The 17012-nt window shown below is 44.6% G+C and overlaps 1 protein-coding gene across 2 annotated transcripts in view; it reads right to left on the bottom strand.

Moving 5' to 3' along the window:
* Positions 1-17012, bottom strand: part of OSCP1 (organic solute carrier partner 1) — a 42061-nt gene that overhangs the window by 11328 nt on the left and 13721 nt on the right. For both annotated transcript variants that reach the window (XM_063444468.1, XM_063444469.1), the window contains exons 2-3: positions 13186-13340; positions 639-806 (exon numbers count right to left, since the gene is read on the bottom strand). In XM_063444468.1, the coding sequence (XP_063300538.1) occupies positions 639-806; positions 13186-13340 (323 nt within the window). The remainder of the gene's footprint in view (positions 1-638; positions 807-13185; positions 13341-17012) is intronic.

Genomic DNA, 17012 nt, shown 5'->3' with positions numbered 1-17012 from the left:
GCTGTTTCCTTCTCACCCCCCACCACCCCCTCCTCGAAAAGGAATAACCCCACTGTAATGTTAAATAATTTTGAATACTTTGTATGATGTGCTACATTGTCTACCACTGTCAAATACAGAAAGCCCCTTATTTTAACATCAAGAAGACAGATTAAAGTGATATAACGCTTAATACTATAAGGAACACTGCTGAACTAAACATTATTGTAATACTGTACTGCCTAATACCGGTCAGAAAAAAAAAATGGTTACAATGACATGACACTTTGCAATGAATAATGCTGAACTATGTGCAGTTGTAATACCGTACCGCCTGTCGATAAGTGGAGAATTGAAAAAGAAAAAAAAAAACACCTTCTATATTCTCTTATAAACCTATAATATGCCGGGTCCATGGACCAAATTTGCTGTCCTTGTAACAATTTTCTCCCCATTACCTGATAACATTTAATTTCTACTAATTTAATGCATGTTTACATATGTTTATAAGTACAGTACAAAAACAAACAAAAAAAAGAATGGAAAAAAAAGACAATTCTTTAAAAAGGATATACATAAAAACAATAAAACCTTGTAGGTTGGTTATCAGTGTTCATTAGTATTCTATGTACGTAGCAGAATCCTTTAATTTATCTTACGTCAATAAGTTGACGGAATGTCTCATCCACTTGGTTAAGGATACTTGGTGATTCTCTAATGAATTCCTTGATGGCATCCATGTGATTGAACGTGACAAGTAGAATATCTTTAGGGCGAGGACACAGCAGTACCTGGTATTTAAATGCCATGGTCATCAGGTCATAGAGCTAAATTAAAAAGCAACATGGATTTCAAAAAGAAGGAAATATGGATTATTATTGGTTTCATAAGAAAATAACTAACAGTACAAATAATTGTACTGAACAAAACAGATACATCACTAATTAATTCAGCAATGATTTGTAAGTACTCAAACATCTTTTTCCAACGTAAAAATCAGCTCTGTAAATGTAACATTTTAAAATACATTTCTCAAAACCAGTTCCAGATTACTCGCCTTTGCACTAGAGTACTAATACAGGAAAAAATATATATTGAGGGTAGTTGAATAGGACCTGAAAAATGGATAATAGCCTGCTAACCCAAAATATTAGGAACCATGGACTTACAGGAATATATATATTTTTTTAAATGTCAGGCATTTCAAAGTCTATCAATTGTATTTAGGTTTCCATAACAACGTTATAGAAATATTGCTATTAAATGTGATTTGTGCAGTGAATAAGTTAATTGGTCACCTAGTAGAGGCGGTATGGCTGATATCAGCACAAGAAGGGTTAATTTGGTTGTGTATGAATGTGCTAGATTAAAATATTTACAACATGAATTATTCCTTTGAAGCTGGGACTTTGACAAGTAAATAATCGTGCCTCCTGGTGTGGTGTGTATATATATATATAAACATAAGGGCGACAACGTACCATATAAATGGAATACAAACAGTACTAGCCTAACTTAAAAGGACACTAGTCACCAAAACTACAGCTTATTGAATTTGTTCTGGTGAGTAGAATCATTACCTTCAGGCTTTTTGCTTTAAACACTGTCTTTTCAGAGAAAATGCAGTGTTTACATTACAGCCTAGTGATCACTTCACTGGCAACTCCTCAGATGGCTGTTAGAGATCCTTCCTGGGTCATGGCTGTCTAAAATGCATCCAAACTATTAAAGATGATAAAGACACAGTGATACCGGAGAAACTGACGGAAGCCAAGCACAGAGAGATGGACACAGGTTTCTTCAGGAAGGAAGAGATTCTTTATTGGATCACCGATCGGGACTCAGAGGGACTAGCGTCACCAAAATACAGCAAAGTCTGAGTACTGAATACATAGAGTACATTCCTTATATAGCACTGTAGCTCCTCCCACAATTAACTACACCCACACATACCCTTAACCTATTTAATGAATAGAGTCTAAACTCATCCATCCGGTCTAACCACGTGGCTCATCTGATACAAAGGAGAGGGACGCGTAATTCCAGTTCTTACATTCCTGCACCTGGTCAGTACAGTGATGACAGTATCTTAGCTACGTGTTATTAACTAACTGATACTACAAACACATATACATACATATGCCTTGTGGCAATCTTAGCCTGCTAAACTTGTATTTTACTGGAATTACATCACATTCCCCCCTTTGATGCCTCTGATATTTCACAATTACTTGAGGCATCACTTAACCTTGGTTTGCATATACCTCAGGTTACCATGAACCAGACCAGACTTATCTTATGATGTGAATCTTCAACATTCATCTTCTTGCATTGGTTCTCCCTGATCTAGAGCCTTATACTTATATATCGCCATTATCTGTGCAGCAGCCTTCCTCTCTGCTATACTTCCTATCAGGCTTTGCACAGACCTAACTACTAAGGGTATAAGACACGGTAGGAGTAGACACAACAGTAAAATCAGTAGGACTCCACCTACCACTGCCTTAAGCCCTCCAAACCACTCATACCAGCTACCAAACCAACTACTTGGATTATACCCTTTCCATACCTGAGTAGGCACATGCGCTAGTTTAACCATATGGCTAGTAAGCTCAGCTATTGCTTGCCCTTCGTCATCTATTTGAAGACAGCAATTACTTAGGTTAAACTTCCCACATACACCTCCCTCTACTGCCAAAAGGTAATCCAAGGCTAATCTATTTTGGTAGACTGCTGTCCTCATCCTGGTGTTATGCTTCGCTAGAAGATTGAGCGCTTGTGATGTTTCATTAGTGATAATCTCAACCACCGCCTGTAACCTTATAATACGGTTGAGCATATAAATAGGGGTTCTATAACCAAAGGTACCATCCTCAGCCCACGTGGCTGGCCCATAGTAATCTATGATACGCTGGGGAGGCCATTCATTATCTTCCCAGGTGCCTATCTCTATGGGTCCCCTTTTCTTCCTATGATTCACATCATACACTTTAACACCTAAAGTCTCACCTGTTTCAATCGGTAACAAGAAGAAGGATGGTTTGAGCATACCCAACACACATGCCCCTTCCCAGTCCTGTGGCAGCTCCGAATAGGCTTTCTTACCACAGATCCAGTACAAATTTGCTGGGGCTCTCCAGGTAGATGTGATGGATAGATCAAACCACACGTCCTTTAAATTGGCATATCTAGCAAACGGGTTAGATGGTTCTGAGACATTTGAAGCCGACCACCAAGTTGTATTCTTTGTATCATCATCATAAGCTTTTTGCCCTAGACAAGTTAATTCTCCTACAGAAGTATTATACATTATTCCTTTCCTTGCTATGCAAACATAACCTATGATGGAGGTCTTTAATCTCCACTCAGATTTACCTCTAACACTCATCTGATAATCGGCTTGTGAAGATATTAATTGTTGAACTGCCTCAGAACCGGACATTACCTCCTTTGCTTCCTAAGGCCATTGGTCTCCCATGTTAGTACCTCCACACACATAGCAGTTGGTAACATTAAGACTACCGGCAATACTTTCAGCTAAATCGATGAACAGGTTTTTAGCATTATGGGGGATCTTATTATCTATACTCATCTCTTCGTAAAAGGAATGGTATACTTGATGAGTCTGGGAGGATACCGTATCAGTCTCTATCCCTATAAATAATATTGTCCCAGGGTCTAAACCCGTCCCGTATATTTGAAACCCAAATAAATTACCATATTTATCTAAGAACTTGTCGGGGTTATTTATAAGAATATGGACTGGATTGCATTCCATAGACTTACAGTATGGATTGGTAGGCAACTTAGTAACAATCATGTCTTTGTCTACTGTCTGTCCCCAAGTCGCCCACCCCACACAAGACCAATATGGACAAAAGTTATAGTCTTTATTTGGGCATCTAGGACTCACATATTTATTTTTGCTACTGGGACAAATATATTTATCGTTAGACCCATACGTCCTCTCCCATCTAAGATCCCCACATACATTCCACGGCTTTCTACCACTCGATATCGCTTTACACGCATCAAATAGCAGAACACCCGAAGAATGTACGGATTCTAACACCGTTTTATTAATTAGGGTCCCCTGAGGATCTCCATTCCTGAGAGTCAACCAAATTGTACGAGGCTGATACTCCGGACTGAAGCACTTAGGTTCTCCTACTCCTAAATGGCACACACTATAATCTATATTTAAGTATCTACATCTCGATACATCTCCTTTACATTCGTATTGTGAATGCCAAATTAGGGTTTGGGAAATATGGTTACCTGTTCTCGTAGTCTTAATGCATACCTCACAGCTAGGAGTGTCGGTACCTCTACCTTCCTGAATATAAAAACACATATAAATAAACACTATCAAAAGCACATCTTTCGCCGTCATCCTCAGTCTTCGTCCGTGCGATGGCGCCTCAGCTTCCAGGATGTGAGGGGCTGCAGGGAATGGAGTTCTGCTCATCTTCACAGGTGTCCCTTCGAGACTTTCCTGGCTTATACACTATGTGATGGTAAGCGGACAGGCTTTATTATGGCCTTCTCACTCACACCTGTAACAATAAAATTTGTAATCCACAATAATTCCTCGTTACTCCGACTGAGTAGTGCGTTTTAACCGGATCTTGCAGGGATTCTCTGGATCTGCTGTAACTTGCCAAGAATCGACTGCTGCTGGTTTAACCCTGGAGTGATGTATCCACGGAGTCACTTCTGCTACTTTTATCGCTGTAGGGGTAGACAAAAGAACAACATAAGGACCTCTCCACTTGGGCCCTAACGGTACATTATTCCACTCTTTAATCCACACTTGATCTCCTGGATGATAACTATGAACAGGGGGATAAATATTCACAGGTAATCTATCTTGTACCCATTTCTGTACCTCCTCCATAGTCTTACCCAACTCTACAACCTGCTGCCGGGTAATTCCTTCTCCCAACTGACTCAAGTCCCCCCTTAAGTTACCAAGTACGGGAGGTGGTCGCCCATACATGATTTCAAAAGGAGAGAGGCCCATCCTTCTGGTAGGGGTACTGCGGATTCGCAATAAGGCTATAGGTAAGAGAACGTTCCACTTAAGTTGGGTTTCCTGACACATTTTAGCCAACTGGTTCTTTATAGTTCTATTCATTCTCTCTACCTTACCAGAACTCTGGGGTCTATATGCAGTATGAAGCCTCCACTTTATACCAAGCATATGAGTCAGTTGTTGTAGGCACTGGTGAACAAAAGCTGGACCATTGTCCGATCCTATAGAACAGGGTAGTCCATATCGGGGTATTATTTCTCGTAGCAGGAATCTCACAACTTCTCCTGCTTTCTCTGTACGAGTAGGACATGCTTCTACCCAGCCTGAATAGGTGCACACAATTACCAGCAGGTAACGATGTCCACCCGATTTAGGCATCACTGTAAAGTCTATTTGTAGATCGGACATGGGGAGTCCCCCCATAAACTGAACTCCTGGTGGCTTTACTGGTCCTTGTCTTGCATTATTCTTAGCACACGTTACACATCTGCGTACAATGGCCTGAGTCAAGTTGGACAATCTTGGTATGTAGAAATGTTTTCTAAGAGATTCTTCAGTACTGTCTCTCCCAGAATGTGTCCCGTTGTGATAATTTTGGACAATTTCTACCGCTAGCGATGCTGGTATAACTATTCTTCCATCTTCTAGCTGATACCACTTGTTCTCCAGATACTTTCCCGGTTCAGTCTTTAACCACTCCTCTTCTTGAGCTGTATAAACTGGAGTCCATTGGGACAGTGGAGTTGGTATAAGAGCAGCTATATGCCCTACATACTCCTGTCTTCCTGATTCAGCAGCACGCTTAGCTGCACTATCTGCCATCCGATTTCCCTTGGTTACATCACCATCTCCTCTCAGATGCGCTCGACAATGTATGATACCGACTTCTTTCGGCTCCCACACTGCTTCCAATAGTTGTAGGATTTCAGCTGCGTACTTGATTTCTTTGCCTTCTGAATTCAGTAGTCCTCTTTCTTTATACAAAGCTCCGTGGGCATGAGTGGTTAAAAACGCATACTTAGAGTCCGTATAGATATTTACTCTTAAACCTTCAGCCAATTGTAACGCTCGTGTTAGTGCTATTAATTCTGCCTTTTGTGCTGATGTTCCTTTCGCCAATGGCCGAGCTTCTATCACCTTGTCTATGGTTGTTACTGCATATCCTGCATAGCGGATCCCTTCTTTCACATAACTACTGCCGTCTGTATAATATTGAACATCGGGGTTCTGGATGGAAAAATCACGAAGATCTGGTCTACTTGAGAATACTTCATCCATTACTTCCAAACAATCATGTTGACTTTCAGTAGGTTGTGGCAAAAGGGTAGCTGGATTTAAGGTGTTTACAGTCTCTAAATGCACTCTTGGGTTTTCACACAACATTGCTTGATACTTGGTCATACGGCTGTTACTAAACCAATGATTTCCTTTGTAATCCAACAACGTCTGTACTGCATGTGGGACTCGTACATAAAGTTCTTGACCCAGAGTGAGTTTATCGGCTTCAGCTACTAGCAGGGCGGCTGCAGCTACGGCTCTTAGACAAGGTGGAAGTCCGCTGGCCACTGCATCCAATTGTTTAGACATGTAGGCAACAGGTCTTTGCCATGATCCCAAGTACTGTGTCAATACTCCCACAGCCATTCTTCTTTGCTCGTGTACATACAGGTAGAATGGTCGTGTGTGATCAGGTAGACCTAATGCTGGGGCACTCATCAAAGCCTTCTTCACATCTTCAAATGCCGTTTGCTGTTCTTGGGTCCATAGGAAGGGGTCGTGCTCTGTACCTTTGATAGCTGCGTACAGAGGTTTTGCCAGTATCGCATAGCTGGGAATCCATATCCTACAGAAGCCTGCTGCCCCCAAGAATTCTCGCACTTGTCTTCTATTCTTGGGTATTGGTATTTGGCAGACAGCCTCTTTTCTCTCTGGCCCCATAATTCTTTGACCTTCAGAGATATGGAACCCCAGATACTTGACAGTTGGCAAACACAACTGAGCCTTCTTTCTAGACACCTTGTATCCTGCCTTCCAGAGAATGTGTAGTAGATCGTGCGTTGCTTGCTGACAGATTTCTTTTGTAACTGCTGCTATCAACAAGTCATCTACATATTGTAACAATACACACTCTCCTGGGATGGACTCGAAATCCAATAGATCTTGACTTAGGGCTGAACCAAATAGGGTAGGTGAATTTTTAAACCCTTGGGGCAGTCTTGTCCAAGTCATTTGGCGTTTTGAGCCCGTTACAGCGTTCTCCCATTGGAAAGCAAAAATACATTGACTTTCTGCGGCAATTCGGAGGCAAAAGAAGGCATCTTTGAGGTCTAAAACTGTGAAGTAAGTAGCCCCGCCCGGAATTAAAGCAAGCAGGTTATATGGATTGGGTACAACTGGATGTATACTAACAACCGCATCATTGACTGCTCTTAAGTCCTGCACAGGTCGATACTCATCTGTGCCGGGCTTTTGAACAGGCAGCAATGGGGTGTTCCAGGGGGAAGTACAGAATTTTAGGATACCATACCGTATGAACTTATCCAGATAGGATTGGATGTTCTTCTTAGCCTTCTGCGGAATGTGATATTGTCTTAGGCTCACTGGATAAACCCCATGTTTCAGTTCAATTTTTATTGGTGGAATATTGCGGGCCAGTCCTGGTGGGTTGTTCTCTGCCCAAACTCCTGGTATGTTAAACAATGTCTCATCACTCCTAGGGTTTTGGCTAGTCAACACTGTATAAAGTCGCCACTCTTCTTCCTTTGGTACGGATAAAGTCATAATACCTGAAGGTCCATTAAACTTTAAAGATGTTGTTCCATCTGGTAGGAACGTAATCTGCGCTTGTAATTTGGATAGCATATCACGTCCCAGCAATTGGACTGGACATTCAGGCATATAAAGGAATTGGTGTTTTACTACGTGGCCTCCCAATGTACAGAGTCGACTTTTAAGAACCGGTCTTTCAGCACTTCTTCCAGTTGCTCCTATCACAGTAATAGTCCTTCCAGATGGAGGAGCAACTAGATTAGTCACCACTGAATGTTCAGCACCAGTGTCGATCATGAACGCACTCCTTTTCCCCCCTATTGATACATCGACCATAGGCTCCGCTCGACCAAGGGGGATGGAGCCCGGTCGGTATCAATAGTCCTCCATGACCGTGTCAGCCAATCCTACAAAGTCCCTACCTTCTCTATCGCGAGACCTTTGCGCTGCTGGAATATACCTGTCTTCCCTAACACTTCCTCTGTTCCCATTACTCCCTCTATAACCATTACTCCCTCCGGGACCTCCTCTACCTCTCGCTCTGCCTCTAAAGTTTCCGTAGCCTGCCCTGGGTTGGTCTCTCTCGTACTGCTCTCTTTGCGGACATTCGTTCCTCCAATGCCCTTCTTCCTTGCAATACGCACACTGATCCCTACTCAAAGGCTCCCTACTCCATCTATTATTGCCTCTATCTGGGCCCCGTTTATCTACGCCTGCGATCGCTACCGCTAGCATATCAGCCTTTTTACGCATCTTGCGCTCCTCCTCTTTCTTGCTTTCTGTTTCCCTATTCATATACACCTTATTAGCTACCTCCATTAGTTGGGTGATTGACATACCTGCAAACCCTTCTAACTTTTGTAGCTTGCGCTTAATATCTCCGTAAGCTTGGCTGACAAAGGCGGAGTTCACCATTCGGGAATTGTCTGCGTCTTCCGGATTAAAGGGGGTGTACAAGCGGTACGCCTCCAATAATCGGTCATAAAAGACACTGGGCGCTTCATCGCTTTTCTGGATCACCTCAACTGTCTTCGACATGTTAATGGCTTTCTTTCCTCCGGCTTTCATGCCAGCAATTATAGCGTCTCTATAGGCTCTGAGTTGAACCATATCAGCACCATTTACGTTCCAATCGGGATCAGTGTTGGGATAATGTGTTGCGGCCCATGCTGCTGGATTAGCTTGGTTCAAAGCACGGGCTCTATCCTCTAATGCTTTAATGGCTGCTTGATTTATTCTTGTCCTTTCCTCATTGTTAAATAAAGTCATTAATAACTGCTGGCAATCAGCCCATGTCGGATTATGTGTCTGTACTATTGAGGTGAACAGATCAGTCATGGCTTGTGGTTTCTCAGTATACGAGGAATTATGGGTCTTCCAGTTTAAAAGGTCGGTAGTGGTGAAAGGGACATATACGAAGACAGGGTCAGCGTGTGCCATTTGACCTGCGGCATCGATATAAGCTGACCCGGGATTTAAGCGAAGAGGCATCTGATAGTGCTTTAATTGTTGGGCACCAGTCAACTGTCGGGTTTGGATGGGGCTACGTAGGGAAGCGTCAGTCATGGGTTCCGGTCGGGGAGAGATAGGGTATGGGGATGTGGGAGGTTGGTTTTGGGAAAAGGTAGTGAATAGAACACTTCGGGCCGAGCTAGATGAAGCTTGACCGGAAGTCTGAAGTGGCGCCAAATCAGGATATTCGTTTCTAATGGGGGTGGGTTCTGGTTCCGGAAGGGGAGATTTAGTACGAGGGGGGGTGGATCCTGTACTGGAGGAGGAAGCGGAAGTGGATGGGGGTAGTGAGGGAAGGGTTACAGGACTTCCTGTATTTGCGTCACTTCCTCTTACCGGAAAGTAAGGGGGCGGCAAAGGGATCTCGGACTCAGGGGGCGTGTCCAAAATGGGCCTAACACCAGCCCTAGTGGACGAACAAGTCCTAGCTACCATGAGGCGACACTGTTCCTCGTGGCATGTCCGGAGCCATTTTGGCGAGTCATTTACGGCCTGTCTCCAACAATCAATATAAGGAAACTGGCCGTAAAGTTCAGGCCTACCTGATACAGCCACGTGTAAGCGCTGTACCAGAGTTGGATCCAAACTGCCACGTGGCGGCCATGCCGCAACCAAAGTAGGCCACTCCCTAGTGCACAAAGTGACCAAACGTACAGGAGACATCTTTACCCCAAAATCACAAACTTTGAATCCCTTTTTAAAATTCTTAACCATACATCCTAAGGGATCCGGAATCGTTGACTGCGACGCACCCATATTTAACAGTGGAACGTCGTTGACAACGATTACTATACACGCGTACTATTCAACAGTCACACCCGTTTCCTCTGGCAACAGCACCACGTGGTACGGTTACCAAGTGAAACGTACACAATAACAATAAACACTCAGGGAATTCCCGTACACACACAGCTGCTACACCAGTCACTATATAATCAATATTATGCCCTTTGGCGTAACTACACAGTCACCCACGCTATAATTCTCTATATACGAATTACCCGTCTATAACACACCCCAGTAACATCGTCTTTTACAAATAGCGGTTACAGTACGGTTAGCATAGGTCAAAGCACAAGTTAAGGTCACAATACAATTATTAGTGGTTATGGTGTTAAAACATGCAATGGACGACAATGATTAGTACTTATTATATAATGTCAGTAAATATACAGGGTTATGGTACCGTGCACTATAATACAGCAACACACTATTAACACTCTCGCTAGACGGCTGAGCTCGCGCTATCTAACAAGATATACACTTTACTAAAACAATCGTTAACACATTTACAATTCCCAACTAAACTATTGGCCAGTACCTTGAATGGACTACCTAAAACTATATACACCCGTTTTGGTTAGCCACACTGCCCAATCACCACATATACATAGCGAGCTAGAGAACCGAATTTACACAGGCGCCTCTTAGTCGCACTATACAACGAGCTAGAGATCCGAATTTACACAGGCGCCTCTTAGTCGTACTATCAAAAGTCTAGTGGGTTCCAAATTTACACGCCTTCCCACTTAGCCCAGATAGGATGAGAACTAGCGAACCGAATTTACACAGGCGCCGCTTAGTCTCCCGGTCCCTCCGACCTAGCGAACGTAATATACACCCTAGAACGCTAGTCTAGACAAGACACCGGTGTCCGGCTAGGGCTATCTTACACCAGGACCCCGCCTGACTAACCAAATCAAACGGTCTGACTAAAGAGCGTTCGATCGAGCGGTGCGCCTTCGCTCCTTCCCTCCGACAGAGGGGGCAGATACAGATTCAAAAACCCCTTTGGGCCTACCGCACAATCGGTATACCCCTAGCGGGTCCTGCCGTCTAAAACAGCAGTTATCTTACCTCCTCGTTCCTGAACCTGAGTTCACACTCATCGACGGGGACACCCCAGCACTTCTCACGTAGAGGCCGATGATCTCCTGGACAACAGACCAGTGGCGCCGAGACGAAGGGAGGTCCACGCAGAAGTTCAGGGGTGCAGCCGTAGAGAACGTGGGCAAAGATAGACCGTCTCACGCCTCTGCCTCTCAGCTACCGTTGAACGATGAGCTTCCCGGCCAATGCACCAAATGATACCGGAGAAACTGACGGAAGCCAAGCACAGAGAGATGGACACAGGTTTCTTCAGGAAGGAAGAGATTCTTTATTGGATCACCGATCGGGACTCAGAGGGACTAGCGTCACCAAAATACAGCAAAGTCTGAGTACTGAATACATAGAGTACATTCCTTATATAGCACTGTAGCTCCTCCCACAATTAACTACACCCACACATACCCTTAACCTATTTAATGAATAGAGTCTAAACTCATCCATCCGGTCTAACCACGTGGCTCATCTGATACAAAGGAGAGGGACGCGTAATTCCAGTTCTTACATTCCTGCACCTGGTCAGTACAGTGATGACAGTATCTTAGCTACGTGTTATTAACTAACTGATACTACAAACACATATACATACATATGCCTTGTGGCAATCTTAGCCTGCTAAACTTGTATTTTACTGGAATTACATCACAACAGTGCATTGTAACAAAAGCGGTATTTTGAAATAGATGCTTAGCCTATGCACTGGTAGCAAGAAAGTAGGTAAAATAAAAAATAAATGAACTAGTAGAGACCACATGTTAACTTCAGTCATTCACCAGTCTATTGGTGAAAAGGCAGCTAACTTAGGCATGTATATAGGCTCTCTAAACATAGTGGATCATCAAGCTACTCCCGTTCATCTGATGGTAAAGTCCCAACATTGCAGCATGCCCAGCTTTTCCCGCTCTGCCAGTCCTGGGCCGCAGCGCCAGCACGCATAATGTGGCCTCAGATCCGCCACTCCGGTGAGTGGACATCAGAGTTCCCCTGGGTGTTGGGCAGTGATGTGAGGTTTGTCCTCTCAGGACTCGAGGTCCAAGTAACCAGCCACAGGGATCTGACCCGCCAGGTATAGAGGTGGGAGCAGCTGACAGCCCTCCATTGAGTGTCAGGGCCTCCGTGGCCTCCCAGCATCGTGAGCGAGAGCCCTCCAGCGCCTTCCTTCATGTGTCAGCCTGCAAGCGAGAATGTGTAGATGGTCTCAGGGAGCTGTGGTTTGCAGCCATGTTGTGATCAGTCCGCAAAAATCCGGGGTCAGGTTCACTATGCATCCTCTTAGTGTTGGATGCCTCCAGTGGGGACCGGGATAACTCAAGCTAGTCCAAAGGGGGGAGGGGGGGAGATAGGGGGTATGGGACCAGTTGGAGTGTGTGAGTGTCGATGTTGGAAAGCTGGAGATAAGAGCAGGGCAGCGGGCACGCCAGGTCCTCTCCCGAGTAGGCCACAGGCCCCGAAGCTTTATTGCGCCCACAGGGGCTCCAAAAACTCCCGATCTCGGGTCTGCTATATCAACGGCATCCACATGCAGAGCCTGTCTTAAGTTCCTGGCTCAGGAAAAGCCAGTAAGCCGCTTAGTTCACTTTAAAAAGACATCCCCTGCAGGACCCTCTCCTGTGTGTGACCGGTCAGCAAGGCCGTCCGGTCCAGCCCCGCCCTCCAAGTGGGATTTTTTTTAAATCAGTATTTTGGGTCTAGTGCAGACCAACCCTGTCACTGCCAGAACCAAGTCATGAGCACACCTGGAGTAGTATGTGTTTGTGACATCAAAATTTCAAAGAGCAATTCCATGCAAGGTAAAACTAAATTCTACTCTACCAGAACACATGGAGGGTCATAACTGCAGGGTAAAAGAGTTAGAAAGATGACATTTATGTAGGGATAATTGGCATAATATGGCTGATATGTAGTGAATAGAACCATTGTAAATATTTAGTACACTGTAAGTATATGTTTAAATAATAAGGGAAGAACCGTAATCTCATATTTTCTTACATTACACAACTCACCTTGTCCATGCTTGCTTGATTCAGTCTCATGATAGAAGCATGGGCCAGACGGTCAAACACTGTTCTTAGGGCCTTCTTGGAGTACAGCTCCTGTGGCTTAAACAGTTCTTCCATAAACGCCTTGTTGAACATAGTGTTAATGATGTCAGTCATAACTGTAAAATGAAACAGTTTGAGTAGCCACTTCCTAATCTACATAATGTAAGCAGTAAGTATCTGTAAAACTCCTTCAGATAGGAGACATGACAAGCTCTTAGAAATGAATCATTCCAATATCAGATCATTACAGAACACAATGATAACTTCATTCTTTACATTATTAAGTAATGCTTTTAATCAAGAGACAGAAAACCAGATATGGAATATCAGTCAGAACTGAAAGTCTACATCCAACATGCTCATTGAAGATAAAGTACTGCCATATACCCAATATTCCACCTATTAATATTCATGAATTGTAGATTATGCTAGCTTTAGTGCAGGGCCGGCGCGTCCATAAGGCGGCACAGGCGGCCGCCTTAGGGCGCACCGGCTCCGGGGGCGCAAGATTTCCGTGACCGGCAGGAGGGAAGCTCTCCCTCCTGCCAGGCCACCATCTCGACCCCCGGCGCGGCTGTGCTGTGATCAGACGGCGAGGGAGCTCTAATCTCACCGCTCTGCTCCCTCACGCGCTGTCTGCTGATACTGCGGGAGCCGGAATATGACGTCATCTTCCGGCTCCCGCGGTATCAGCAGACAGCGCGCGAGGGAGCAGAGCGGTGAGATTAGAGCTCCCTCGCCGTCTTATCACAGCACAGCCGCAGGCCGCACGCCGCCCAGCAGCCCCACTGGACCCCAGGGAATGACTCCTCATCCACACCAGCTCTCCAGGTAGGGAGGCTGGGTGGAAAATGTTTATTAAAATAATTAGTGAGTGTCTGTGTGAGTGAGTGTGAGTGTCTGTGAGTGAGTGTCTGTGAGTGAGTGTCTGTGAGTGAGTGTCTGTGAGTGAGTGAGTGAGTGTCTGTGAGTGAGTGTCTGTGAGTGAGTGTCTGTGAGTGAGTGTCTGTGAGTGAGTGTCTGTGAGTGAGTGTCTGTGAGTGAGTGAGTGTGTGTGAGTGTCTGTGAGTGAGTGAGTGAGTGTGTCTGTGAGTCTGTGAGTGAGTGTGTCTGTGAGTCTGTGAGTCTGTGAGTGAGTGTGTGTGTGAGTGTCTGTGTGTCAGTGAGTGACTGTGTGTGAATGTATGTGAGTGAGTGTCTGTGAGTGAGTGTGAGTGTCTGTGAGTGAGTGTGAGTGTCTGTGAGTGAGTGTGAGTGTCTGTGAGTGTCTGTGTGTCAGTGAGTGACTGTGTGTGAATGTATGTGAGTGAGTGTCTGTGAGTGAGTGTCTGTGAGTGAGTGTGTGTGAGTGATTGTATGAGTATTGGATGTGAGTGTATGAGTGTGTCAATGTGTGTGTCTGTCAGTGTGTGTGAGTGTCTGTCAAATCAGTGAGAGTATCTTTGTCATTGAGTCTGTGTCTGACTATCAGTGTGTCATTTAAGTCAATCAGTGTGTGTGTGTCAATGAATGAGTGTGTGTCAGATCAGTGAGTCTGTGTGTTTGTCATTGAGTGTGTGTGACTGTCAGATGAACACTAAGGGATAGGGAAGGGAGGGGACCAATAATGGACGGGGAGAGGGGCTGGTTAAGAGGCACATAGGTGAAGATGTTATTTGGGGGGGGGGGGGGCGGAAAAATACATCTTCGCCTATGTACCCAAAAATCCTTGCACCGGCCCTGCTTTAGTGTACCTATAATCTTAATTTTATTAATGACAGGAGGCGAGTATTTGCTTAAGTCTCTCTTTACTAGAACTCCACAGCAGCACAGAACAACAACCAATCAGAAAAAAAAGTTAGGTACTATAAAACTCCCCTCCCCATGCATCATTTCCTCTTTCAAGCTGCGACAAAAACAGAAAAGAGGCAGAAAACCTAATGGGGAAGAAACTAAGTCCTAGATACGATGAATACAATGTCCACCATCCGAGAAGAACTGTCACACCAGATAGCGTTGATGGACTGTAAACTGAAACGAGAGAAAACCAGAATCGAATAGGTTGATTATCCAATGAAATGTACTCTGAATAAACATGTAGGTACTCAATGTAGCAAACCAAAATTCCCATAATATGAAGATATCCCAACCCTGTTGATGAAAAAAACAGACATAAGAACAGGTGACGGGTAGCAGAGACAACAAGCATTGTTGCATACGTACCTGATTAATCCAAACTATCAAAATCAAACTCAAGAACGGGTGGGAAATACCCGCCTCCTGTCATTAATAAAATTAAGATTATAGGTACACTAAAGCTAGCATAATCTATAATTTTATAACATGACAGGAGGCTTCGTATTTGCTGTTTTAACGCTCATTCAACAAATCCAACGCGGTTTGTTTCGCTGGTACCTATTCCAGGAGATATCAAAGCAATCCCAAATGGGCTTTCCAACTGCGAGAATTGCCAGTAGACGGGTCGATGAGGATGCCAGTTGACGAAGCATCCCAAATACGGAAAAACACTATCCGCTGATAGCTCCATTGCACGTGGGGTTGCGACCTGTTTCCTAGCAGCCTTCCCATGAGCTGCCAAGCTGACCGATTAGTCATTTTCCTGTAGTTGTAAAATGTCGAAGGTCATTTGCGGACTTAGGGCCGCGAGAAGAAACTGCCACCATGTCTCAACTCTTGATGTGGAAGGTGGCTCCTCCGATCGTGCCAGGGTCACCAGGTGACGTGGCCTTGCAGGCAAATCTCCAACCTCAAGAAATGCGTATAAGTCCACGCCCAATTCCGTAATAGAACCGAGTAGGATCTTTCGTTCTCTCATGACTTGCTTGGTGAGATGTCTCATTCGCGAATAAATTTATTATGCAGGCAAGAGTGTTGGCAAACTAGCCGTATCCTAAGTGATTCCAATATTCCAAATGGACTGTGCAATCCACAGCTGTGGTAGAGAAAGGACTCCTGAAGGACGTCCAATCAAGGTCTCAAATTGAACTTGTGTGGTGGAACGGTGACGACTATTCTGGGGATTGTGAATCCTGGAACTATTCAAAAGGATGGGAACGTAAACTGGAGTTGAGATTTCCATCTGGATATATCATCGTCTAAGAGTGATAAGATGTCCGGATCCAATGGTGATTGACGCCTGTATAACCGGGAAGAGTCCTCACGTGTTGTAGTGAAAGATTGAAATAACCTTATTACCCATTGTACGATCCTGTTCCATGCCCAACTTGCCAAAATTCGTGTAGGGGTTCCTGGTCTACAATCCACCTACATGATAGGGTCTAATATAGTGGCACCCTTAGGTCCCTGTATCCCTGACTGTCCGGGCACGTATCTTCAAGGATAGGCCCTAGGTCAAGGAACCCAGGAATGTGAATTTGAGAACCAAAGTCCCGGCCTCCCTATAGGGGGATACCTCCCTTCCTAGCTTGGAGTCCCGCGAACACATAGCGTTCTCTAATACTCAGGCAAGGCGTAAGGTCCATTCACTCACGACAGGTGGCTCCAGGGAGCAGATATAACGAAAAAAACAAGGCTCTAGTTTCAACCGTCCGGAGCAAGTGTTGTCCTGTATGAAAAAGTCGGTCACCCTGAGTCTGTTACACATTCTGTTCAGTACTCGAGCGGTAGGTTGCATCCTGACTTTGACGTCCGTGTAGGAGTCGGGAGCACACTGGGTTCCTCCATAGAGTCCACCGTAGGTCTCCTTGATGGTAGGTGAAAAAGGTGGGTTAACGAGAACCCAAACCAATACGGTTCCTGTGAGGGATATAGAGTATAGACGGAGGGCC

This window comes from Pelobates fuscus, chromosome 1 (assembly GCF_036172605.1).
Source record: "Pelobates fuscus isolate aPelFus1 chromosome 1, aPelFus1.pri, whole genome shotgun sequence".
NCBI classification, from domain to species: domain Eukaryota; kingdom Metazoa; phylum Chordata; class Amphibia; order Anura; family Pelobatidae; genus Pelobates; species Pelobates fuscus.
The sequence above is the reverse complement of the archived record's forward strand: the minus strand, read 5'-3'. Positions and strand labels throughout refer to the sequence as shown.